Here is a 27,182-nt window from a genome sequence, read left to right on the forward strand (position 1 = left end):
ACTGTGGGATGAACACTCTGACCCCGAACAAGAGCGCGTCTGAGTAGCCTCAGGCCCGCTGGCACTGCTCTATTGTTCCGTAGAGTCCTGCGTGTCGACTGGAAGAGGGGGGCTTCTCCCTACTGACTGCCTCAATTCAACTGGAAATCAGAGCAGCATCACCCCCTCCCCTCCCACACGGCCTTAGCAACCACGCCACGCCAACAGTTACCAGGCAACCAGACAATGCTGGAGCCACTGGTGGTGGAGTGCATGTGAGTTTGTGTTTTCTGTATATGCGTTTAAAATCAGGGATAGCGAGACAGCGTTAGATTGCATTGCATGCTGAAACGACGTATCATATGAGAGCTACAGCGTTATGATTTATTTATATGATTACTTATAGGAGGAGATTAAAATGTAAAGATTATTACAGATTACTTGAATTAATCGTAGGATATGAGCAACGACGGGCATAAAAGCAACATGGAGATTTACATCTAAATGGGGTCATCTGTAGTTTAGAAAAAAAAAAAAACTACACATGAGCCTGATGTGAATGCCACTGTATTTTCTAATACAACCCATTCCACTCTTAAGATTCAGATGTACCTACATTCCCAAGTCAGAAAAAGATGGAAACTGATCATATCTAGGCTCAGGTTTCCTACCTTCTGGCAAACTGCAACTGAAATGTCACATTTTTAAGAAAATCCTCTTCTATACCACTTCATCATGAAGTTTTATAACTGATGATGCAACAGACTATGAACAGTTTATGCATTCACAACCATAGAAGCCTAGAAATTGTCTGGGTGTCTTGGTGGCTTTGCTCAACAGAAGCCTATGGCTCAGTATGATTGCTGAATTTTTGACAACTGACTACCTGAAACAGATTTACCACACAGTAACACTGTATTACTTAATGATTGATGGAAATGAAGTCCAAGACATACGCAGTTGTCTTAAGGAAACTAGCTGTAAAAGTGATGATTTAACCTTCATTACTCAGCGAAGCGGCATGTATGGGTATTGTTTTCATTGGTGCGTGTGTCTGTGGACAACATAAATAAACAGCTGAATGGAGTTCCTTAAAACTTGGTGAGAATATTATTTAGATATCTAGAAGCACTTAGATTTTCAAGTAGTTTGGTCAAAAGTCAAGATGGTCTGAAAACACCTCTGTCTCTCTCAACAACTAAGAAGCCTAGTTAGCTCAAACATGGTGGGAATATTACTTGGATAGATATCTAGAGGTGATTAGATTTTAGCGTACTTTGGCCAAAATGTGAAGGTCAAGGTCAAGATGGTCTGAAAAACAACCTTTTTTGAGGGATATCTCATCAACTAAGAAGCCTAGATGGATCAACACTTGAGAATGAGAATACTTGTATTACTTAGATATCTAGAAGTACTTAGATTTTAGAGTAGTTTGGTCAAAAAGTCAAGGTCAAGATGGTCTGAAAACACCTTTTTTGTCTCTCTGAACAATTAAGAAGCCTAGTTAGGTCAAACATGGTGGAAATATTACTTGGATAGATATCTAGAGGTGATTTAGATTTTAGAGTACTTTGGTCAAAATGCAAAGGTCAAGATGGTCTGAAAAACAACACTTTTTAAGGGATATCTCATCAACCAAGAAGCCTAGATGGATCAAACATGGTGAGAATATTACTTAGATGTCTAGAAGTGCTTAGATTTTAGAGTAGTTTGGTCAAAAGTCAAGGTCAAGATGATCCGAAAACACCTTTTTTGTCTCTCTCAACAACTAAGAAGCTTAGCTCAAACTTGGTGGAAATATTACTTGGGTAGATATGCAGTGGTGATTATATTTTAGAGTAGTTTGATCAAAACGCAAAGGTCAAAGTCAAAATGGTCTGAAAAACAACCTTTTTTGAGGGATATCTCATCAACCAAGAAGCCTAGATGGATCAAACTTAGAAGGAATATTACTCTAGATATCTAGAGGAGATTAGATTTTGGAGTTTTCAAGGTCAAGAAAAACATTGCATCTCAACAACAAATAATCTGTTTTTTGTTGTTGTTGTTGTTGTTTATGTGTGTGTGTGTGTGTGTGTGTGTGTGTGTGTGTGTGCGCGCGCGCATGATCTTAATGTTCTTGTGCATGGATCATTAAACTTTTGAGTAGTTTGGTCAAAGGTCAAAAGTGTAGTTTACATGTCCCACTGGGCCTACACACCGATATAATATTGAAAAGAAAAACCTGAATATTATTTTAAAATATGCCAACCAATTAATATGCACTAGTTTTTATTGATTTACTGAGAATATCTATCTAGCGATCTATCTCTCTCTCTATCTCTAGAGGGCGCTCTGCAGGAAACAGCTTCCTGTTTATTGAACTCTGACCTCTTTGCTAGTGGCTCTGGTCTTGTGCGCTAACCAGAAGTATTCTTATGAATTAACTACCACGGCAGTTTTTCTCCATTTAACTAGCAGTTACTTTAATTCTTTTACATAATTGACGGACACAACAGTTATTGTTGACGCTTGTCAGACTGCGTGCCTTTTACTCTGCTTCGGTATTAGTTGTGCTTCCAGAGTTAGCTGTTAGCGACTTAGCACTGTCAGCGCTTACGGTGACAGCTTTTAACCAGCTCCGGATAAACAGACATTTATAAATTACTTGGATCAACAGCAGCCGGAAGTATTCCGGAATTTGTGATACTTCCTCACAATGTATCAGACCTTTGGTAAGGGAACAAATGATGACACTGAGCTAGCTAAACGGAGTTAGCCTGCTCGCATCACCGGGGTCGTCTTCAAGTCGCTGACAGATTGAAGGACATAAACTGAACTATCGACGGCAAAACGTGTGCCATCATCGACAAGCAGCAACAATGGCTAACTTGACAGACCTGCAAGCAAAATACAGCAAGCTGGCACAGGAGTATTCAAAGGTAAAAAAAAGGGCTTGTTGTGATGATTAAAGCGAAATCTTTCACTTGTCACGAACGTATCGTTTCTGACTTGGCTTCCAGTGTGTGCAACGTCTTTACATTATTGTTCATTCACATTCTTAAACGTAGTGTCAAACACCAAAGTACTTGTTCCAAAACTTATCGTGTAGCTCTCTGATCAGAATAAACATATGATATTATGATGTGTCACGTATGATGATATCTGGATTATTAGGGCTGCAACAGCTGACATGCTGATCTGTCTTCTCAAGTTACTCATAAGTCAAAAATACTTCCATTGATTGGCTGCTGCAGTTCTCATGGGAACAGTTCACACTGTTACAAATATTACAACCATTCACACACAGAATAAAGTCTTGATCTTACCTGTCCCGGTCCATACCATATGTGTAGTACCAACCCGGACCTCGGTGGAAATAGGGCTGTCAGCATATGCTGGCTAAGGTGTGACGGCTGCATTCAGTACTTTAACATTTCCCATAATTCCCCTGGTGGCTCCCTACGCTTCCCAGAGTTCTGGTATCTCACGGCGGTGTAAACAGTGGTTAGCAAGGATGTGGATAATGTTGATTCAGCAAGTTCACGGGTGATTATGATGAAGAAGACACGTTCTCCCAAGTTGAGAGGGTTATCTCGAAGCGGTGTAGTACCTGTAATGGACTTCTGCCATGCCCCAGTTGTTGTGTTGTCCATACTTAACAAGGTTTGTTTACATTGTGCCCTGAACCAGTGTCGCAGTCCGAACGGTCCCCCCAAATATCAGTCTGCCCTGCCTTCACTGTGCATGCGTCATTTTGGGAGTGTCGGCAGTATTTCGCCGATTATCGGCTCGTTTCTGCTTAAAATTGCATTCTAGTCATCATCTATCTCAGCGAGAGATATCTGAAGCTTTTGACAAGTCATTTCTGCATAAATTCAGCATTATTTCATAATAAAAGACTGAGAAAGTGATCAAAGCACAGCAACAATGACGAGCTGCGCCTCCGTCATTTCAAAGTGTCACAGAGTATCGCCTCGTTTCTGCTTAAAAATGACTTGAGAATGATTTAAGAGGTTTTACCTTGTCATCTGATGGTTAATAATCCCATTATTCCTTTTGATCACTTTGGGTGAAGAGAGTCCATCTCAGATGAGCTGCTGAGCTGCGAAATGACGCATGCGCAGTGGAGGCAGGGTGGACCAGTTTTTTGCGGGGGACCGTTCTGTCTGCGACACTGGTAATCTACTGAAACTTACCTCTCGTGTGAGTCACGGATCGCGAGATGGCACGAGAGTCACAACTGCAAAATAGCGAATAACATTCAAGGTATCTAGCTTATTGGGCGCATTTTTCAAACGTCAGTATATACTGGCTAAATTGCCAAGGTGTGACAGAGCCCTAAAATAGTAGAGCCTGACTGATAAATTGGTCAGGGCAATTATATTGGCTGATATGAGCCTTTGAGGGACATTGGTATTGGCATTATTTTTTGGTCATGTCAAGACTTTTATTTTACTGAATAAACAATGCAGTAAAACACTTTGGCTGTTGTAAATGGCATCATTACATAATTTTTCGACCAGAGGGAGTCCCAAATGCTGTCAAGTATGGCTGAGCCCCCCATCACCCCTTGGTCAGATTAGCTACAAGAGACAAAGGAAGCAACCAGCTGTCTTTTATTTTCAATCAGAATGGGTGTTTTACAGTGTTATGCCCCAGCTAGGTGGGGCTAAGATAGACGATACTCAGCGTTTGCAAAAAAATAGATGTGACTGCCAATCTGAGTGAAGACAGCATGACGACAGTGTGATGTACGAGGTCTGTCAATAAAGTAACAGTCCTTTTAATTTTTTTCAAAAACTAGATGGATTTGAATCACGTGCGATTACATCAGCCGACCTTGAACCCTCGTGCGCATGCGTGAGTTTTTCCACGCCTGTCGGTTGCGTCATTCGCCTGTGGGCAGGCTTTGAGTGAGCACTGGTCTACCCCTCTCGTCTTTTTTTTTCATTGTTCAGGAATGGCTCAGAGATTGCTGCTTTGCTTGATCAAAATTTTTTCAAAAACTGTGAGGCACATCCGAGTGGACACCATTCGAGAAATTCAGCTGGTTTTCGGTGAAAATTTTAACGGCTGATGAGAGATTATGGAGTGTTAGTGTCACTTTAAGGACTCCCCATGGAGCCGCAGGGCGCGCTGCGCCCTGAGCCGCCATCGTCTGCCTGTTTCGAGCTGAAAACGTCCAAATTTAAGCCTCTGTTGACCCAGGACGTCGTGAGAGAACAGAGAAGTCTCAGAAGAGCTCGGGATCAGCAGTTTATCCGGACATTCCACTGTTAAAGGAGATTTTGTAATGAAAGACGTGCGGATGGATTTGCGCGTCGGCACCCAGCCGCTCATCGTGCGGCGCCACAGCAAAACACCTCCGTTGGAAGCATTACAGGACAAGTTTGAACATGCCCAGCTGTTAAACAGTTTCTCGGATACTCACTCGACTGAAAGCCATCGAAAACCGCCTGAATCTTACGAATGGTTATCAACACGGAGGTGTTTTGCTGTGGCGCCGCGCCATGACCGGCTGGGTGCCGACGCGCGAATCCGTCCGCACGTCTTTCATTACAAAATCTCCTTTAATGGTGAAATGTCCGGATAAACTGCTGATCCCGAGCTCTTCTGAAACTTCTCTGTTCTCTCACGACGTCCTGGGTCAACAGAGCCTTAAATTTGGAAGTTTTCAGCTCGAAACAGGCAGACGACGGTGGCTCGGGGCACGGCGCGCCCTGCGGCTCCATGGGGAGTCCTTAAAGCGACAGTAACACTCCATAATCTCTCATCAGCCGTTAAAATTTTCACTGAAAACCGGCTGAATTTCTCGAATGGTGTCCACTCGGATGTGCCTCACAGTTTTTGAAAAAATTTTGATCAAGCAAAGCGGCAGTCTCTGAGCCATTCCTGAACAATGGAAAAAAAAGACGAGAGGGGTGGACCAGTGCTCACTCAAAGCCTGCCCACAGGCGAATAACGCAACCGACAGGCGTGGAAAAACTCACGCATGCGCACGAGGGTTCAAGGTTGCCTGATGTAATCGCACGTGATTCAAATCCATATAGTTTTTTTTTTAAATAAAAAGGACCGTTACTTTGACAGACCTTGTACATTGGTTCTTTTGCTGGTTATATTTATTGTATTTTAAAACATCAAACCTTAATTACATTTCTTTGTCATAATTGTTTGCTAATGAAATGTTAGGAGTCATTTCCGTTTATATAAATATATCAGCAGATATATTGGTATTGCATTTTTTTAAGTTCCTAGTAATATCAGTATCTTGTATCTGCTCCCCAAAAATATTGTATTGGTTGGGCTCTAGACGATAGTATACAAATGTCCAAAAAATTAATAGTAAGTATCATAGATAAGTCAAAATAGCTGTTTCAAAGTGGCTAACAGTAGTTAGGCATATTGATAATACAAAATTCTATCTATATATAGCCATGTTAATTATCCCATAGTGTTAGGGTTAATCCCATAGCCAAGTAAGTGGTAAGGCATGGTACTTCTGACCCAAAGGCCCCAAGTTTGGATCCCAGTCATGTTCAGCATTTTCTTCTTCATCAAAATGTAATTTCAGCTATATATATATATATATACCATATTTTCCGGACTATAAGTCGCACTTTTTTACATGTTTTGGCCGGGGGTGCGACCTATACTCCGGTGCGACTTATAAATGAAAAATATACCGGTAGGATCTCAATTAATTTACTGTAACAAAACAATTTTACGTGACAGAGTCGACCTATGTTTTAAAATGGCCACCGGAAAAGGAAATGCAATGCATCATGGACACTGTAGTATGACGGCCATCCTATAGTTCACGCTGGTCGCGATAACCAATCAGAGAACAGAACTTTGGATGCGTATTCCTCACCTCACCCACAGCGTGTGAAGCTGACGAACACGGTGCTTGCTGTTATTCCGGCATGGCGAACAGAACAGCTTCAACCCTTGGATATCAATGTGAGCAGAATAAGTTGACGCTGAGAGCTGCGTGGGAGCATTGGGTGAGCGACGGCGGAGGATTAGCGTGTGCACTTGGAAGGAGCTGGCGTCGATGATTGTGAAAAGCGTTTGAAGCAGACGAACATGGTGTTTATTCCGGGACGGCTAACAAGACAGCTTCAACCCTTGGATATCAGTGTGAGCAGAGTTGACGCTGAGAGCTGCATGGGAGCACTGAGCGACGGCGGAGGATTAGCGTCTGCACTTGGAAGGAGCTGGATCGACACCGCTGGGTGGTCATGAGCTGCGCAGGTAGGTGCTGCATGGTTCGGCAAAATACAAACATATCCGTAGGTAAAATGCAGCTCACGAGAGGGCACTCGAGGCTTGTGTGACTGTTCCTGCGACTTCTGACTACCATAGAAAAATAAAAATTTTAACGTTACTGATAACTTAACAAGACAACGGAGAAGGCCCGAAAAAATGCCACCAAAAAGAAAATCATACTCTGCAGATTACAAGTTGCGACTGGTGAAATATGCATCCGAAAACGGTAGCCGTCACAATATTATCATCTGAACTTTTCATGTTAACATACCTGTATGTCCATGGGACTTATAGTCCAGTGGACCTTATTTATGGTTTATTTTTCTTTATAATGGATAAAGTGGCTGGTGCGACTTATACTCCGGTGCGACTTATTTATGGTTTGTTTTTCTTTATAATGGATAAAGTGGCTGGTGCGACTTATACTCCGGTGCGACTTATAGTTCGGAAAATACGGTGTATATATATATATATATATATATACATACATACATACATACATACGGATAGAAAACAAATGTCAAGATATGTAGTCTCATAATGTTGTGACCTAGTGACCAGTCAGGAATGCTATGTGCATATTATCAATACAGCTCAGTACGGGTAGCGACTGACTGTTTTCTGTCTGTCAAGAGAAAATTTTGGCTGAATCGGATACATGATTAAAAAAAATAGGCTGTTGCTGCCAGTTTGTGTTCCTGTGGTTGTGCATGAGCATTGGGTCAAATACTACACAGCAGCTATTTGCTATCCTAAACATAAACTGTAACTGAATCATGCATTTGACAAACACTTTTATCCAAAGTGACTTTCAAATCAGGAAAGCTAAAATCATCCAAGTGCAAGAAACAGCTGTAATCAAAATTTGGACTCCTGCGATATACAATTGGATATATGCAAGTTTGTATAAGTGTTGAGCTGGATGGGTACCTTCTTGGGGCTGGACCTCTATTACCTCCCTAGCAAGCAGAAACGGCCAGATGATGCTTAATGAAGAATTGTACCGGATCATGTGCTGAGTTTTTGAAACAGGGGTTTTCAACTCTGCTGCTGAAGAGCACCTGTCTTTCCCATATCTCTACTCACTGCTCTTACTCACACATGATTATGTAACTTTGGTTTTTCCCAGCTCTTGATCGGCAGGGCACGTCTGACTGAGTTAATTAGCTGTGGGTGGTGTAGGATAACTGAAAACATGCAGGGCAGGTGGTCTCTCGGCGCAGGGTTGGAGATCCCTACTTTCTTAAACCAAGGACACCACAGACATAGGATAGGGGACATAGGAGGGTGAAGCTAGTTGGTTTTCATTGTGAAATGTTTTACTGCTCTAAAAACAGCTTTAAGTGATTATTAAATGAAATGTTACACATTTATTGGCAATTTTATACGTGTTCCTCTTTCAATAAATTTTCTAACACTGTTGGGTAGAAATGACCACAAGAGTGTGGGTTTGACTCCATGGACACATGTCATTTGAAGAGCGGAAGTCACACATTCCCCCACTAAAAGACTATACAAACTTGTAGTCCAGAGAAACAATCTGTACACTGTAGAAAAATTAAGTTAAGAGACGATTGTAGCCTTAATTAGAAGGAAATGTGAGGCGGAAAGTCCTTTACTAGTGTCTCTGCTGCAGAGCAACACTTTGGTTTAAGTGGTATATAGGATATTTTTGTGTAGCAAGACAGGAATGATGTAACAAAGTGTAAACTACATTTTTAATTCTAAAAGGATATGGTGTTGTGTAGGGAATATGCTTTTTTGATAGGACAAGATCATAGCCCGATTGCTAAGAATTTTTTGAGGTGATACAATACCTGTATTAGGGAGTATAAAAATTTCTGATACATTTGTCGTTATATTGGTAAGGGCATATATCTGTTAGGCATATATCAATGTAATTGAGGCTTAATGTTTTACACTTGAAGCATGAACTTTAATATCAGTAATTATGACCAACAACCAACCAGTGTACGTCATGGGGCCGTCACGCTGCCTTCACTTGGATTGACAGTTACCACGTCACATCTCTTTGCATAAAATAGACTTCTCATCTGTTTTGGTCCCTGCTACATAGTGGCATAGTAATCACTTGTCTGTTGTTGCTGTAAAACACCCACTCTGATTGAAAATGAATGGTAGTGGTGCGCTTTGCCTATGTCTCTTGGCGTTAATGTGACCAAGAGGTGATGGAGTCCCAGCTATGCTTGATAGCATTATAGATTTCCGTTGGAATTAATAGCTTCAAAGCGAATTGCTGTCTTAAATCAAATGACACCTCTTTCTAAACATTGTAATATAGACAACAAACTACAACCGACCAAAACAGTTTTTTTCTCGTAAAATGAGACATCCTCCATTCTTTATGAATTGCATCCTGACGTGCAGCGCAGCCAGCTGTAAGAGCTCAGCTCAGGGTCTGTGGAGTTAAATTGATCTTATTAATCCCTGAAAGGAAATGCTTTTGACAACAACTATAGATTTTGTTTATTTTTATTTATGTCCAGAGATCTAGGATCCAGTGACCATGTACAGATTTTATTTATTTTTATTTGTGTCCAGAGATCAAGAATCCAGTGACCAATTTCACATTTATTTACTTTAGCACTCTATAAAATGTTGTTGACATAGAAAATCTGTAAAGCCTACTTTTAGTACACAGAAAATTCACTTGACGTATTGATAAGGGAATAGATAAAGAATCAGATGGATAAGCGGACTTGATAATGGCATTGATATCGATAAACTCTTATCAATATCCATCCCTATGTGTAACAGTGCAAAATTTTGCCAGGTCTAAGAACAGCTATATTTGAAGCAAATACTGGCGTTTTTCCTGGACACTGCATAATCTCAGACCAGACAGTTTAGAATTTTAGAATGACATTAATATTATTTATCTCGGGGATTTCTGAGACAATGTATCGTCCAACAAAAGTATTTATTGTGACAATCTGCTGCTGATCGACTGTGTCAACTGAACAGTTACTTCAGGAGTCGTGGATAAGGCCTACTCCTACTTTACTACTTTACTCTTAGTGTGACACTACAGTCATGTGGTGTCTTTTCCTGTGTGTCCCAGTACACTGTTGTCTGATTACTTTGAGCCATAGCAACTGAAACATTGGCACAATCGCACTATTCTCAATTCCTCTGGTATTTTTTTCCTCTTCAAGTGCCATAAAATTTTGTTACGGAGAACTGGGGGACAGTGAATTCTGTATGTCAGTGTTTTGTCTTCTGAATCTTGCCTTTGTTTCTGTTAACTGACAGCATAGGGTGGTGCACTGTTTCCTCTTCATCTCTGATATCCATTACGCCAAACACCATATCCTGTTGAGGAAGTGCTTACTATCTGTCACACATACTGCCATGGTGTGCAAAGTCCACCTGGCATGGAGTGCACAAAACTGAGTGTGCACATTTGTTTTCATACAACAGGACAAATGGGAATAATTAAAAGCATGTGGAATAGATGCAAATATGTATTTAGCTTCACGCTACAGTCAAATGTGAAGATTAATCTTACTCATATTTGGATTGGATTTTTTATTATAGTTTTTTTTTTTTCTTTTTATATCGGGGATGTTCCAACTAATTGGAATTGGGCCCGATTAGGCATGGGTCTGTATGAGATTTGGACGGTATGATAACCGTGAGCAAAAATACCGCAGTTTCACAGTATTATGTATAGCTTTAAAATGTGCTTTAACAACATTGTGGCTATTTGCATATGAAGCACGTGTGATTCAGATTCATTAATTGACGCGATGTCTACCGCTATGAGCACTATACCACTGATAACTTTATAGAAAATACCAAAATGATCATCTCTCTTTTAGACATGGAGCATCTGCTCTGCAGGAAACATGACTTACTTGTTTAGGGAGAAACATGGCTGGAATAAGGTCCGGAACTCCGGATGCTCAATACTTGGTCCAGCGTCACCAACAAAGTGCTTGGAATAGATGTATTTGTCCTTCTTGACATGTTTGTGAGAGAAAATTGGTCAACCACAAGCACGACTTGAATTCACCGCTTGTACTCAGTGGTTTCAAAGATGGGATAAAGTTTACTCCTTCCATGTAATCCTTTGCGGGTATCTTGAATTGCTCCAAGTCCAAGTCCAGTTTGAAGGGCTATTCCGCGGAAAATGAAATGAAAAAGCCGGCAGCTTTTCCATTAAATCGGTAGCCAAAGTAGTCCTGTACAGCCGACTTGGTCCTTTTAGATGGAGAGAAAAGTGCAGGCTTCACCTCCGTCAGCCATGATGCAGAACTAGCTAACGTTAGCTGCCTGTTTGTAAACAGAGACGGAGGTGCGCGCCAGGGGGAAGGGCGGCAGTGGTCGCCTCCGCTCTGCCTGTGAAAAATTCCCATAACCTGCTCATACCGTAGGGACGGTATAATGGAAAATTTTCGTGGTTTTGATACCGTGGCTTTTTCATACCGCGGTATATCGTGAAACCGGTTATCGGCCCATGTCTAGACCCGATCTTGCATTTATTGACTGATCTGCAACAGATAACTTAAATCTGAGTCACTGATTTGGTAGGCTATTTCATAATGCGAGGTGCCAAGTGGAGTGAGCAGGCAGTCAGTGCAGCTGCTGAATACATCACTGAGTCAACCTGTGTGTTTTAGCTTTAAATACACAAGTCTATTTTGTTTACACACATCACCAGCAGTGTGCATCAGTTTTGCTCTATTTCATGGTGCAGTGCTGATGCAGTGATAACAGCCAGTGCATCTGGAATGCTATATATTTACTCTTTCTTTCGCTTCACATGCACAGCAAGTCTTTTTCTGATGAATTGTGCATGTAATATAGATTCTTTGCTTGTCAGTTGGCTAGTGCTTTCCACATAGTGTTTTTCTTCAGTTTGGGTCAGTGAGTTTGGCAGTTTTGTGGAACAAACTGGTGTGAAACAGGTGTCCCCTGTTTAAGGATGAAGCCAGCACCTGCTGAACATGCTTTTCTCTTTGAAAGCCTGAGGAAAATGGGACGTTCAAGACATTGTTCAGAAGAACAGCATAGTTTGCTTAAAAAGTTGGAGAGGGGAAAACCTATACGCAGGTGCAAAAAATTATAGGCTGTTCATCTACAATGATCTGGAGTTACCTGTAAGTGCTGTGACAGTTAGAAGATGCCTGTGTGAAGCTAATTTATTTGCAAGAATCCCCCGCAAAGTCCCTCTGTTAAATAAAAGACATGCAGAAGAGGTTACAATTTGCCAAAGAACACATCAACTGGGCTAAAGAGAAATGGAGGAATATTTTGTGGACTGATGAGAGTAAAATTGTTCTTTTTGGGTCCAAGGGCCGCAGACAGTTTGTGAGATGATCCCCAAACTCTGAATTCAAGCCACAGTTCACACTGAAGACAGTGATGCATGGTGGTGCAAGCATCATGATATGGGCATGTTTCTCCTACTATGGTGTTGGGCCTATATATCGCATACCAGGTATCATGGATCAGTTTGGATATGTCAAAATACTTGAAGAGGTCATGTTGCCTTATGCTGAAGAGGACATGCCCTTGAAATGGGTGTTTCAACAAGACAATGAGCCCAAGCACACTAGTAAATGAGCAAAATCTTGGTTCCAAACCAACAAAATTAATGCCTCACCGATGTGAAGAAATCATGAAAAACTGTGGTTATACAACTAAATGCTAGTTTAGTGATTCACAGGATTGCTAAAAAAGCAGTTTGAACATAATAGTTTTGAGATTGTAGCGTCAACAGCAGATGCTACTATTATTGTGAACACCCCCTTTTCTACTTTTTTTTTTTATTAATAGCCCAATTTCATAGCCTTAAGAGTGTGCATATCATGAATGCTTGGTCTTGTTGGATTTGTGAGACTCTACTGAATCTACTGGTACCTTGTTTCCCATGTAACAATAAGAAATATACTCAAAACCTGGATTAATCGTTTTAGTCACATAGCACTACTATTATTCTGAACACTACTGTACATCAAGAGACTAAGATGAGGAATATTACTTGCATTATGAGAGAGCATGAATGTTGTCGTTTTGGCCATGTGGCACATTTCTCTATGTATAATCCAGCACTTTGGTTGCTTAGTGTTTAGGACCCTAGTGTCTGGAGAAGGCCAAGTGAACACCCATGCTTCACCTGGCTGTCCCAGATTTATGGTTATTTTAGACATGTGGGGATGGAGTGGTTGTTTGCTTGGGTGGTTGCCAACTAGGGATAAAGGCAGGTACTTGGTGTCATGGATGTGGCAAAGTGCAGCACCAGCGCACGCTCCCAGAATTGATGGCAGAACTGTTAAATTGTCATGCATACTGCATTGACCTTACTGTGCTTGCAGCGTGTTCTGTGCAAGTGCGGTATCTAGTAAAATACAAGTATCAGATCGGGACTCTGTATCAGCAGATACTAAATGACTCAGATCGGTGTAAAAAAACTTGATTGGTAGTAATACATCCCTATATATATTGGGGGTGGCGGGGGGGGGGGGGGTGTGACTTGTTTGTCTGCTTTCATGTAACACATTAGGGTCCCCAAGGGTGGTGCAGTGCTGCTGAAGTTGGTGGGTGAGCTTAAATGGTACTACTGTCTGTCCCAGTGCACTGCAAGGTGTGTTTAAAGATGATCAAACCCTGTCCTTGGAGAAAGGTCCAATGACTGCAGAGAAAGAGCTGCTGACTGCAGTGAAAGACTGCAGGCTGGGATCCTTGCGGGGGCACGTAAGAGCAATTGCACTGTTTTGATATCTCTATAGTTTACCTTGGTTTGTTTTTCTCTAGCTATGTCTTTTATTGAGTTGGTAGGGTTGCCCTGTGTGCCTGCATCGCTGTAACACATTAGGGTCTTCAAAGATGGTGCAGGCCTACTGATGTTGGTGGGTGAGCTAATATTGTACTACTCTGGGTCCCACTGCACTTCAAAGTGTATTTAAAGATTAAAGCCCCTTTCACACTGGGCTGCATAAAGTTGCATTGTGCTGCGTACCTAGTACGCAGGAATGGCTGCGGAGGTTGCACACAGGTGGGAGCTTGGCAGGAACGGTTGCGGAAGTTGCGCACAGGGGAAAGAAGCTTGGCTCCATAATGCTGTTTTTACAGACTGCCCAGACACACAAATGGATTTGATACACTGGAAAAAGTCAGAATACATTATTTCCATGAGGGGTGGTAGCCAAGTGGTTAATGCGCTTGGTTTCAATGCAGAAGGTTCCGGGTTCAAATCCCACCCCTGCCACATTTTTCCATGTAATGTGGAGTTGCGTCAGGAAGGGCATCCGGCGTAAAACCTGTGCCAATTCAACAAGCAGATCCACCTTGGATTTGCTGTGGTGACCCCGAGTGCAAACAAGGGAGCAGCCGAAACGACTTACTAATGGACTTTATTTAATGTGCCACAATCGTGAGAGAACTTGAGGATGTGAAGGCGGAACTGCAGCCGGCGATCATGCGCACGATCCGCCCGTGAGGAGCAGTGGTGGACACAGATAACCAAAAAATTAACTTTGATAACAAATAATCAGATAACTGAAAAGTTATCTTTGATAAAGATAAAACGATAAACCACCCAAAAATGTATCGGAAGTTACCGATAACCGATAAATTCCAGTATTGTCTCTGGTACATTTGCAACTACTAATAACTGAATTTGAGTTTTAACACCACAATCGCTTCTGGTAACATCAAAAGTGACAACAAACCCAAACAATGAGCCCGCACTTCTCTTTGAACATCTTGCCCCTGCTGGAAGCTCTTGTTTACTGCATGGCTTCCAGCACAGAAGCAAGCTGAGAGCAGCCATAAAGCCCAGCTCTCTACCAATCACAATGCTCCGGTCAGGTGGAGGTCTTGGAAAATAAAGCCATGCTGACTTATGGTTTTGATTTATAAATAACATTAATACCGATAGAATAACTCCATTAATGTCAATTCTGTCATTTGTACAAAGTTAAAATATAACATATATCTTTTAATGTTGAATAATGCACTAATTCTGAAGTTTTGTAACAAACACAGACAGATCGCAAAGGATTCTGGGTACAATGTGCCTCTGCTAAACACTGATTGGTTCAGTCATTCATTATGTAAACCAACACATTAATGTGACGTGTGTCGTGTGTTGGTGTTTACAGATAAATGTGCTTTTGTAAAATCCATCCATCCATCCATTTTCTTCCGCTTTATCCGGAGTCGGGTCGCGGGGGCAGCAGCTCAAGCAAAGCCGCCCAGACCTCCCGATCCACACACACCTCCTCCAGCTCCTCCGGGAGAACCCCAAGGCGTTCCCAAACCAGCCGAGAGATGTAGTCCCTCCAGCATGTCCTGGGTCTTCCATTTTTTATTTGTAAAAACAGGCATTTTTACAGAGCCCTGGAAGTGTCATCGCAAATGTTTTGCATGTGGAGAGAATGTGCGCACGTTTTATGATGTTGTGAAACGTGCACTCAATATTGTCTTGACACATAAATGTTGGCTGTTCACCCTATTGACGTTTCAAATCCCTCAAAACCTCAGAGAGGTCGCCGCGCTGCAAGATCTCAGTAACACTGAGAACTGCATTGAGACGCTCTGATCAGGCTGCACTTTAACTGTCCGCTGCACACAGACAACACCATTAACATCGCACCATAAAGCTATTTTTATATTGTGCCTAAAACTCTCGTGAATATTGTTAAGGATTTTATATATATATATATATATATATATATATGTTATCACTGTTAAACATTTGGACCTTTGTCTTCTTTCTCATGAGAACGGTGTTGTGCTGTTTGCACTAACCCTGAGAATGTACGTGTTATTCAACCTTGTTTTAGCATGCTGGGGTCAATCTGAACTGGGAATGAAGAGCTGGATGTACTTATTATTATTATACAACTTGTTTTTGTAGCCGCTAACGACTGGGAGTGAAGCATGACGGGGTCAGTCATGAACTGGGAGTAATAGACCTGAAGGTTGTTTTGACTGTTGTGATGTGATGCTTAGTGTGAAGACCAGGACACTCCAGGCAGATGCACAACAGCTGATAACTGCAACAGACGAACGGGATGTGCTGACCTTCGACGATAAGAGCAAAAGAAAGAAACTGTTTTTCCTTACAGCTGCGCTTATTGACGTATGTGTTTATGTTACGGGAAGAAACTTGTCTCGCGTTGTACCCCCCCCCCCCCCCCCCCCCCCCCCCCAGGACAAGTTTTATGATGTAATGAGGGCTTCTCTAATAAAAAGAGCGGGAGCACAGGCCAGATTTTAGTGTAGCCTTGGTGTACAGCCTGGCTGCACTCCGCGCGTGATTAATTTGACTTTCTGTCTCACTGGTGTTTCTTGACTCTGTTTGTCTTATCAAAGGTTTTAAGAATGTTTGGAGGAGAAAATACCCAACAAATATATTCTCTGGGTTTATAGACATTGTTATTGTGTTTATTTTATGTAAACATGCGAGAATCACAGGCTGTCTCTGGGAGCTGCTGTGAGCTACAATCACTTCCTGATCAGGTCGTTCTCGGGGAAAGTGAAGTTTGCTCTTTAATGTCTTGATTATTGTTCCTTACAATACTGTCCTCTTTGTTCCAGACAAATATATATAATATGTCTGAAATTCGGTTTGCGTTTATTAAATTCTACGCATATTAAACGTAACAGACACGGATTATTTGTTATTGTTTTAGCAAGTTTTCAGGGTATCATGCAGCAGTCTCTTATTAACGTGATGAAAAGCATAAAAAACACATTTTTGTCATATAATATTAATTTACAACTGTTATCGTGTTGATTCTCTATATGTTGTTGACTGCAGCGACTCTCTGGCATGCAAGGGATTATGGGATACGTCAATAGGGCGAATGAACACTACTGGTAGTAGATGGCAGTAGAGACCTTGAAAACATGCCAAAACAAAATTCCAGATAATCCGTGTCTGCTACATTTAATATGCGTGGAATTTAATAAACGCAGACACAATAACGTCTATAAACCCAGAGAATATATTCACAAGAGTTTTAGGCACTAGAGTTTAATGCTGTTGTCTATAGAGCCTGATCAGAGTGTTTTAAATGCGTTTCTCATGTCGTGAACGTACTGAGATTACCCTATCCTACCCATAATGCACTGCTGGGCACAGCATATATCCACACTAAAACCTTAAAAATTAGCACATTACTTTAAAACTAAAACATATATCTGATATTTTCACTTTATAAAACTTCAGACATTACATTAATTTAAATAACTTGTCCGACATTAGTTTGGTTAAAAGTTGAACCATAAGTTAAAAATGTATGCCTCTGGATGACTTGGGTGATATTGGACGCGTATCAGTATGGCATTAAGAGAAATGTTTTTTTTTTTTTCTTCTTCTTTTTTGGGACCAGTTCTCCTTTGCCTGCAGAGGATAGAGCGGTTTCTTCTTAAAGCAGCTCTTTGTTTTGCAGACGGTAGAACTACACATCAGCTACAAAACACTTAACAGGTAGGTGCTCAACTGATTTTAAGTTTTATAAATATTTGTAGCTGTTCAGCTTTATTTACCACGTTATGGGTCTAAAAATTATCGGGCAAAAATTTATCGCAAGATAATTAGTCCGATAATGGTTTTTAAAGTTATCTAAAAAGATAATCCAATAATGAAAACATATTAGATCGGTTATCGGAACTGTGCCCACCACTGGTGAGGAGTTATAGTGGATTTGAAAGCTTGGCCCGCCTCTTCTTCTTCAGTGGTTTTGAAGCTTCACTACCAGCAAAGTTCAGCGGGATGAATAAAATCTAGCAATGTAGGTATGTACCGATTTACGCAACTCTACGTTGGCCCGGTGTGAAAGGGGCTTAATAAAAAGAATTTGCCCCTCTCATCTACATTCACTTGCCATATACACTTCTCAAATGGAAGCACTATTAACACCATTTTACTTTAAATAGGAAACAGAATTTGGGTCTTTCACCATGTTTTATGTTTTATTTATTTTGTTTGAATATTTTTCTGTGTGCATGTTCACAGCTCCGTGCCCAGAACCAGGTGCTGAAGAAAGGTGTTGTTGATGAACAGGCAAATTCTGTCTCACTAAAAGTAAGTATCACTGAAATTAGGGAAAAGTTCAGTGATGAGACCCACATCTCCAACATGTATTCCTAATGTAGGCATGTACTCCCTAATGAAAATATTTTTTTGTTGTGCGGTGGTGGGTGGGTGTGTGTGGGGGGGGGGGCGGCGGCGGCGCACCTGATTATGCCAAATTCTCCAGTATTTTATGAGTCCATCACCAAGATTTCCAGATGAGCATAGTACTGCAAAGTGTGACAATATAATTTTTTTCCCCACCAAATCACTTCTACCCAACAATAGAGGAGAGCTGATTAAATTTTGAGGCGAGTCTAGGCACTAATTCAGAGTACTTTCTTGTGTGTCTGTCGCTGTTGTCGTGAGGTGATTTTTCTTCTATCCTGTTCTGACAGTCAACACATAGTGATGCTTACTGGTGAAATCACCCAATAAAGGGATCAGTTAGAACAATGAACATCAAGCTCTTGCCTCTTCATGTCACACGTTTGAGTTGCGCTGGTTGCTGTACACATCTCAGCTGTATTCAATATATGATGTCATATAGATCTAAGTTTAAAATCCCTTCTCTGTTAGTGTAGTGTAATGTTGCCATTAGATGTGTTTGAGTAATTGTACGACAGCTCTTAACACCTCACATTTTTCGTTCAACACAGTACTTTTTATCTGTTTGTATAGCAGTAATATGTAGATACGAGGTCTTAGAAAAGTATCCGACCTTTTTATTTTTTCAAAAACCTGATGGATTTGAATCACGTGTGCTTGCATGAGCCAACCTTGAACCTTGGTGCGCATGCGTGAGTTTTTTCACGCCTGTCGATTGCGTCATTTGCTTGTAAGCAGCCTTTGTGTGAGGATGGGTGGAGTTTCTCATCGTTTTTTCTTTGCAAGGAAAATGGCGGAACAACTGGAGCAGCGCGACTGCATCAGATTTTGCCAGAAACTGAGCGACAGCCAGGTGGAAACCATTCGGATGATTCAGACGGCTTTCGGTGACAATCCTCTGAGCATCACACAGACTAAGGAGCGGTACCGTGTTGAAGCCTCACAGGACATGTTGTGACATACCCACCTCTTCCACAATTTCTCGGATAGTCACACAACTGAAAAGCCACCGAAAGCCGTCTGAATCTTCCGAATGGTGGAAGAAGTGGGCATCATTTTTAGGAGTCCAGCATGTCTTGTGAGACTTCAACACAGAGGCGCTTTTGCTCCGTCAGCAGCTTCGTGCCGAAGCCATCGGCATGAATTTCGCTGCAACTCTTTTCATGGCCAAATCTTCGTCTTTAAACCGGTTGTACCGCTCCTTAATCTGTGTGATGCCCATAGGATCGTCACCGAAAGCCGTCTGAATAATCAGAATGATTTCCACCTGGCTGTCGCCCAGTTTCTGGCAAAATTTGATGCAGTCGCACTGCTCCAGTCGTTCCACCATTTCCTTGCAAAGAAAAAACGACGAGGCCACACCCATCCTCACACAAAGGCTGCTTGCAAGCAAATGACGCAATCGACAGGCGTGAAAAAACTCACGCATGCGCACGAAAGTTCAAGGTTGGCTCATGCAAGCACATGTGATTCAAATCCATCAGGTTTTTGAAAAAATAAAAAGGTCAGATACTTTTCTAACAGTCCTCATATTTTATTGTTTTAGTGATTTTCTTAATATGTTGGTTTTTAAAACTTCTTGTAAATCTAATGGCAGGTTTCCAGTGTTATATCTCATCATTTTCCACCTCTTTAGGAGCAGTTGAAGCAGAGGGACCAAAGCCTCAGAAAGCTGGAGCAAGAAATGGACAGTCTCAGCTTCCGAAACCAACAGCTGGCCAAAAGGGTGGAGCTTCTCCAAGAGGAGTTGGCTGTTAGTGAAGCCAAGGGCAGAAAGGGGAAGGTGAGCTTTAAAGGGAAGTGCAACTTAAGTACATTTCAGTTAATGAATTTTTGGAAATTGACAAAGCCTTTTGTTTTTTTTTAACCTGCCACAGCATATTAGAGTTTAAACAAAATAATGACTAGGAACAAGTGCAGACTTTCAAGTGTTATAAGATATTTACATAAAATTGGGTGTGGGAATTACAACAGTAAGTATAAATATGTGGAGTGCATTGCTACAGCTTATGTTGATTGTCACCAAGTGTTTGTTTCATCTGATCAGAGATGGTGGGTTTCTCTTGAAGTCTCCTATCATCTGGTGAAGATAGGAGCCAGCTGATCACCACATGCTCTCAGACATGAGGGAGAAACCCCATCTATGGGCCACATGAAATGAAACAAATTTAACAATTATAATAAAATCATAAATAAGTTAACCAACAAAAAAAAGGACAAAGGCAGTCTGTTAAAGAAAGAAAGAAAAAAACTAGAGCACCGTGCTCATAGACCACAAACGTCCAGTTCCACAAAATTTTACCTTGGAAAAATTTTCAAGGTCTAAGTCCTGTTACAAGTGGCTTTTCATAAGCTAAATTAGCTGTGATCAAATGTCAGGAGTATTTAGTGCATGCACTTGGTTTCCAACTGATAACTGGAAGATAGACAGACAGGCATAAATTGGAACGTCCATCCAATTTTGGTGGTGTTAGTAAATCCATAATAGAAAAATAAGAGTGATTGAGGCACTTTTGATTGAGATATAATGCAAAATGTACCCCAAATAGGCTTTTCCATATTAAATTCAAATGTTCACAAAATCCACAGTTTGGATCTGATCCAGATCAAACTTTGCCAGGTGATAGTGAGTCCCAGTCTGCGCCTCACTTTCAAATATGAGAGTAATTGGGGCATGTTTGATTAAGATATAATGTAAAATACGTATACATTAAATGGGGTTTTCAGTGTTAAATTTAAATGGCCACAAAATATGTAATCTGGATCAGATCTGGGTCAAACTTTCAGTTGATAATGGATACCATCCTACATAACGCTCTCATATAGGAAAGAAATTTGATCTTTTTTGACACAGTTATGAAGTTATGAAAAATTGTTCTGTGTTAAAGATATGGATTTTTCCAAGATTTTTCTGACTTTGGCTTCTAGTTATGAATCTTCAGTAAAAACCTCATAACAATATATGAAAAATTGTGGGCTCCAGGCTGCTCACAAACAAACAAACAGGGGTGAAAACACAATCTCCGCCCAACTTTGTTGGCGGCGGGAATAAGAAGCCTTTAATCAAACGTGGCAGAAAGATTAAAATTACCTGGCCTAAGGGTTACAGCCATAATGGCCTTCATGACATAAAAACCAGGAAGTAAAGCACACATAGGCACCCATAATTGTTAAGTGGGTAGCGCTTTCCTCGTGTCAAAAGATCATGACTGACAAATAAAATCAGCAAATAAGTCACCAGAAATTAAAAACACAGTAAACAACAAGGATATAAAAATTAAAGAACATGGAAATACACCATTTAAAAAAAAAAAAAACATAGCGGCATATGGATGAGAGCCCACAGATGACAAAGAGGGAGAAAAGTCACATTTTCCATTAAAGCCTTCAGCATACTGATCCAAAATGTCTCACTTTGGAGGAGGATTTTAGCTTGGTTTCCTCCTATAGGGGTTTTAGGATCACCTCCAGTGCCATCACTTTAAGAGAGGAAAGAGAAGAGTCTCTTGCTCATTGATAATGGACTGCCATGTGATAGGCTGGGTTCCTTTTCCGTACAACATTCTTGCGCTTTGCCACTCTGTCCCTGAGTCATCATTTAATTCTGCTGACATAAAAGCACTCACACTCATACTCAAGTCTGTAAACTACAAATATTGTTAGTGTTGGAAAAAGAATTTATTGTAAATTGTCTAGTGGAAAACACATCCACAAAAGCACTCATTTCAACAACATTTTCACAATGATTATAGTTACCACATTGGTCGTTCCCTTTGAATTTGCGGAGCCAGTGATCTTTCTTTTGAGCTTTTAGGTGACTACAAACAAGTCTGTCTGTCAAAGTAGGTGCCTGTCTGAAACAGAATGAATCAGGGTCACCTCTTTCAATCAAGGATCACTTGGTAAGATGACCCTATTCCTTTTAATTATGTACTTAATTTTCATACTTAATTTTACTTTGCTGAATCTGGTTTTAAAATAGACCTGATGGCACTTCTATGGTTTTTGTCTTTTAGAAAATAGATCTTGCTTTTTGCACTATATAGCCCTGTGCAGGGCCTATTTGACCACCTGTGCCTTATATCCCTTTCCTTAAACCACTCTTACATTTCTGAAGATCTGCAGTGCATCTGGAAAGCATTTATAGCCCTTCACTTTTTCTACATTTTGTTATCTTACAGCCTTATTCCAAAATGGAGTAAATTCTTTTTTTTTCCTCAAAATTCTCCATACAATACCACATAATGATAATGTGAAAAAAGTTTTTGAGATTTTTGCAAATTTATTAAAAAATAAACTAAGCAATCACATGTACATAAGTGTTTTTTGTAAACATGGAGGAATGTAAGTCTGTCACTGTCATTGTGCTCTTTGCTATTCAGTAAATCAAGAAAACAAATTTCTTCTGACTGTATTGTAAAGTCATTCTTATATTACATTTAGTGGAATATACATACAGTGGGGGAAATAAGTATTTGACCCCCTGTCAGTTTTGCAGGTTTTTCCACCTACAAAGAATGGAGAGGTCTTTAAATTTTATCGTAGGTACACTTCAACTGTGAGAGACAAAATCTGAAAAAAAAATCCAGAATATCATATTGTATGATTTTTACATAATTAATTTGCATTTTATTGCATGAAATAAGTATTTGATCCCCAAGAAAATCAGACCTTAACAATTGGTACAGAAACATTTGTCTGCCTTTATAGAGGTCAGATGTTTTCTGTAGTTCTTGACCAAGTTTTCACACATTGCAACAGGGATTTTGGTCCACTCCTCCATACAGATCTTCTCCAGATCTTTCAGGTTTGGAGTTTCAGCTCCCGCCAAAGATTTTCTATTGAGTTCAGGTCGGGAGACTGGCTATGCCACTCCAGGACCTTGAAATGCTTCTTACAGAGCCCTCCTTAGTTGTCCTGGCTATGTGTTTGGGGTCATTGTCATGCTGGAAGACCCAGCCATGACCCATCTTCAGTGCTCTTACTGAGGGAAGGAGGTTGTTTGTTAAAATCTCACAATACATGACCCCATCCATCCTCCCTTCAGTACGGTGCAGTCGTCCTGTCCCCTTTGCAGAAGAGCACCCCCAGAGTATGATATTTCCACCCCCATGCTTCACGGTTGGGATGGTTTTCTTGGGGTTGTTCTCATCCTTCAAACACGGCGAGTGGAGTTGATTCCAAAAAGCTCTATTTTGGTCTCATCTGACCATATGGCCTCCTCTGGATCATCCAGATGGTCACTGGTGAGCTTCAAATGGGCCTGGACATGTGCTGGCTTGAACAGGGGGACCTTGCTGCCCTGCAGGATTTTAAACCATGACAGCATCGTGTGTTACTAATGTAATCTTTGTGACTATGGTCCCAACTCTCTTCAGGTCATTGACCAGGTCCTCCTGTGTAGTTCTGAGATTTCTCAGAATCATCCTTACCCCACAAAGTGAGATCTTACATGGAATCACAGGCCGAGGGAGACTGACAGTCATCTTGTGTTTCTTCCCCTTTCTAATAAATAATCATAACAGTTGTTGTCTTCTCACCAAGCTGTTTGCCTGTTGTCCTGTAGCCCATCCCAGCCTTGTTCAGGTCTGCAGTTGTGTCCTTGATGTCCTTAGACAGCTCTTTGGTCTTGGCCATGGTGGACAGGTTGGAGTGTGATTGATTGTGTGGACAGGTGTCATTTATACAGGTAACAAGTTCAAACAGGTGCAATTAATACAGGTAAAGAATGCAGAATAGGAGGGCTTCTTAAAGAAAAAACTAAAAACTGAAAAGAAAAAACTGTGAGAGACAGAATTCTTGCTGGTTGGTAGGGGATCAAATACTTATTTCATGCATTAAAATGCAAATTAATTATTTAAAAATCATACAATATGATTTTCTGGATTTTTTATTTTTATTTTTTTTTTATTCTGTCTCAGTTGAAGTGTACCTACGATAAATATTACAGACCTCTCCATTCTTTGTAGGTGGGAAAACCTGCAAAATTGACAGTGGATCAAATACTTATTTCCCCCACTGTATTTGTGGATGTCCAACAGTTGAGAGTCTGTACCTTTGAAGCACAAAAAGACATCAATGTCATGGCAGTAAGCAGCGGTGGTGGCCAAGTGGTTAGTGCAGTTGGTTTAAGATAAGACTTTATTGATGTCACAATGGAGAAATTCACATGTTATGTCAGCTCTTAATAAACACAAGATGAGTGCGAGTAGAAGAAAATGTGCATCAAACAGCATGTGCAAGATAAAGCCATAATAATAATATATGGTTTCAGTGCCATCCTTGCCACATTTCTCTGTGTAATGTGGAGTTGCACCAGGAAGGACATCCAGTGTAAAATTTGTGCCAAATCAACATGCTGATCCAACTTGGATCTGCGGAGGTGACCCTGAGTGAAAACAAGGGAGCAGCTAAAGGGATTTACTAATGCAATGGTAGTAAAAGATTAAGTTTTCAAGGAAGGGATTACTGATGAATAAATTTCTTTTCCCAGTGACTTAAAAACAAATGTGCATAACTAGGTGCAAAACATGCCCCCATTGAAGTCCCCTAGAACACATTATTAAGTGTCTGCTCAGTGAGTTGTAGGTGACGTTATCTCAATCCCAGAAAACGTTCAATGGCTTGAAGGCCTTCAGTGTGGTCAGTATAAGTGTACAAGCTCTCCACATCCATAGTTACAAGAAAAGCATCTCCAATGTTGTTGGTCATTCGGCTGCTCCCAGTTTATGTTCGGGGTCGCCACAGTGGATACAACCAGATCCGCATTGGTAATTGGCACAAGTTTTGCGCTGTATGCCCTTCCTGACGCAACTCCAGTTTTACCTGGAGAAACACACACAGCCGCTGGTGTTCCAAAGAGGTCTCCCATCCAAGTACTAACCAGATCCTGCTCTGCTTAGCTTCTGAGATCTGACGGGATCAGGCTGACACAGAGCAGACCGGCTGTAAGAAAAGCATCTCCAATATTTTTAACAAATAACTTTTTGAGCATATCTGTGATAGCCTATGCAAATGAAGGTAAAGTAGACACATGGGGTTTGATGAAAAAGCCAATAAATTTTGAGAGCGGCTCAGAGAGAGTCCTGAAACCATTGATGATGGGGTGGCTGGGTAGATTATTCACTTCTTTATGGATCTTAGGCAGCATATAAAAAGTTGCAAGACAAGGTGCAGAGAGACACAAATATTTGTATTCTTTGTTCGTAATCCATTCATTTGTCTTAGCCCTTAAGAGAATGGATGTTTTCAGTCTAGATTTCAAAAGACTTGACAGAATTTAACTGCAGACTGTTCCATTAAAAACGAAGCATGGTAAGAAAAAGCCCTCACCCTGAGATTTCAGAGTAGCTCTGCATTTTAATAATGCAGGTGACGGGATACACAACATAAAGCTTTACCAACGTCAGCTAAGTGGGTGCCGCATCATGTAAGATGTTTACACCAAAACCTTGAGATGTGCTGTAACACACAGCAGACCAGCAGCCAGTACAAAGAAGCAAAGGCTGGAGTGATGGGATTACATTTCCTGGTTAAGGTTAAAATTATTGTTGCTGCATTTTGAACCAATTAAAGAGTAGACTTCTGACACTAGAATGTGGGAGGTGAGAGAACAGTACATTGCATTAACTTTGAGATGAAACAAAGGCATGAACCAGTTTTCATCTAATGTTTCAGTTTTTTGTTTTCAGCCTTTATTGCTTCATTGGCAGTGACTGCTCCTTGGACTTTAATGTTGATTTTACATGCACATGATACACTTTGAAGTCAACCATACTTTTTATCTGCTTACCTCTGTGAAATGTTGAGGTAGTGAAACACAAAAGCCATGAAACTGCTGAATTGCCTCATTACGTTTGGTCTCTTATAATTGGGGGATTCTTATACAAAATGAGCTGTAATAACTGTGCTCTTTAACTAATTTGTTTGGTCAAACCAAAGATGAAAATCTGAACTCATATTTGCTTGAGTTTAGCATCAGTTGCAGTATCTGAATAAAATAACTAACAGTCTATTTCTAAACATATATGGACCTAACTACTGCATATACAGCTATAAAACCAACTACTTACCCAATACATACACAACACGTAACTACTAATGTGAATTTCATGAATCCTTATGAACAAGTTCTGTTTTATCTTTCTTATTCAGAATAAAGGGGACTCGCCCTCAAAGCATGGCTTGCAGACCCAGAGTGTGTTTGATGAGGACCTGCAGAAAAAGATAGAAGAGAATGAGCGGCTTCATATCCAGGTAAGCTGCTATGCTGTCCTCCTGCATTCAAGGTACTTTAAGCAAACACCTGCTGATGTTTTGCTTGTGACAGCCTTACTTTTCTTTCCGGTTGTATACTACTCAGTTCTATGAAGCAGATGAGCAGCACAAGAGGAAGGAGGCTGAGCTGAGGTCGCGACTCGAGAAACTGGAGCGAGAATCTGAACAACACCAGGCCATTGTGGATGGACTCACCACGAAGTACATGGAAAATATTGAGAGGTTACAGAGTGACAAAGCACGCTTAGAGGTGAGAATGAAGAAGCAGAAAAGGGCAAGTACTCTGACTTAGAGGATATAGTTATTGTCAGAGTGCATCATAGCATATGTATGTAGTCATGTTTTTTTTTTTTCTGACAGATGAAAGCGCAGACTCTGGAGAGGGAAGCAAAAGAATGTAGAATGCGGACAGAAGAGTGGTACATCCTCTTTTTTGTGTTTCCAGATTGCAAATAAATGCAGCAGATGATAGAAACTGAATTGCAAAATCTGAATCTGTATTCCTCCTTCTGTATAT

The 27,182-nt window shown here is 40.8% G+C and overlaps 1 protein-coding gene across 2 annotated transcripts in view; it reads left to right on the plus strand.

Annotated features, from left to right (window-relative positions):
- The first annotated feature begins 2,352 nt into the window (after positions 1–2,352).
- ppp1r21 (protein phosphatase 1, regulatory subunit 21) overlaps positions 2,353–27,182 on the plus strand; it is a 46,954-nt gene continuing 22,124 nt past the window's right edge. For both annotated transcript variants that reach the window (XM_034185661.1, XM_034185662.1), the window contains exons 1-6: positions 2,353–2,900; positions 18,224–18,292; positions 20,025–20,171; positions 26,543–26,644; positions 26,751–26,915; positions 27,026–27,084. In XM_034185661.1, the coding sequence (XP_034041552.1) occupies positions 2,841–2,900; positions 18,224–18,292; positions 20,025–20,171; positions 26,543–26,644; positions 26,751–26,915; positions 27,026–27,084 (602 nt within the window). In that variant the 5' untranslated portion in view covers positions 2,353–2,840. The remainder of the gene's footprint in view (positions 2,901–18,223; positions 18,293–20,024; positions 20,172–26,542; positions 26,645–26,750; positions 26,916–27,025; positions 27,085–27,182) is intronic.

The sequence above is a fragment of the Thalassophryne amazonica genome, chromosome 13 (assembly GCF_902500255.1).
Source record: "Thalassophryne amazonica chromosome 13, fThaAma1.1, whole genome shotgun sequence".
Lineage (NCBI taxonomy): Eukaryota > Metazoa > Chordata > Actinopteri > Batrachoidiformes > Batrachoididae > Thalassophryne > Thalassophryne amazonica.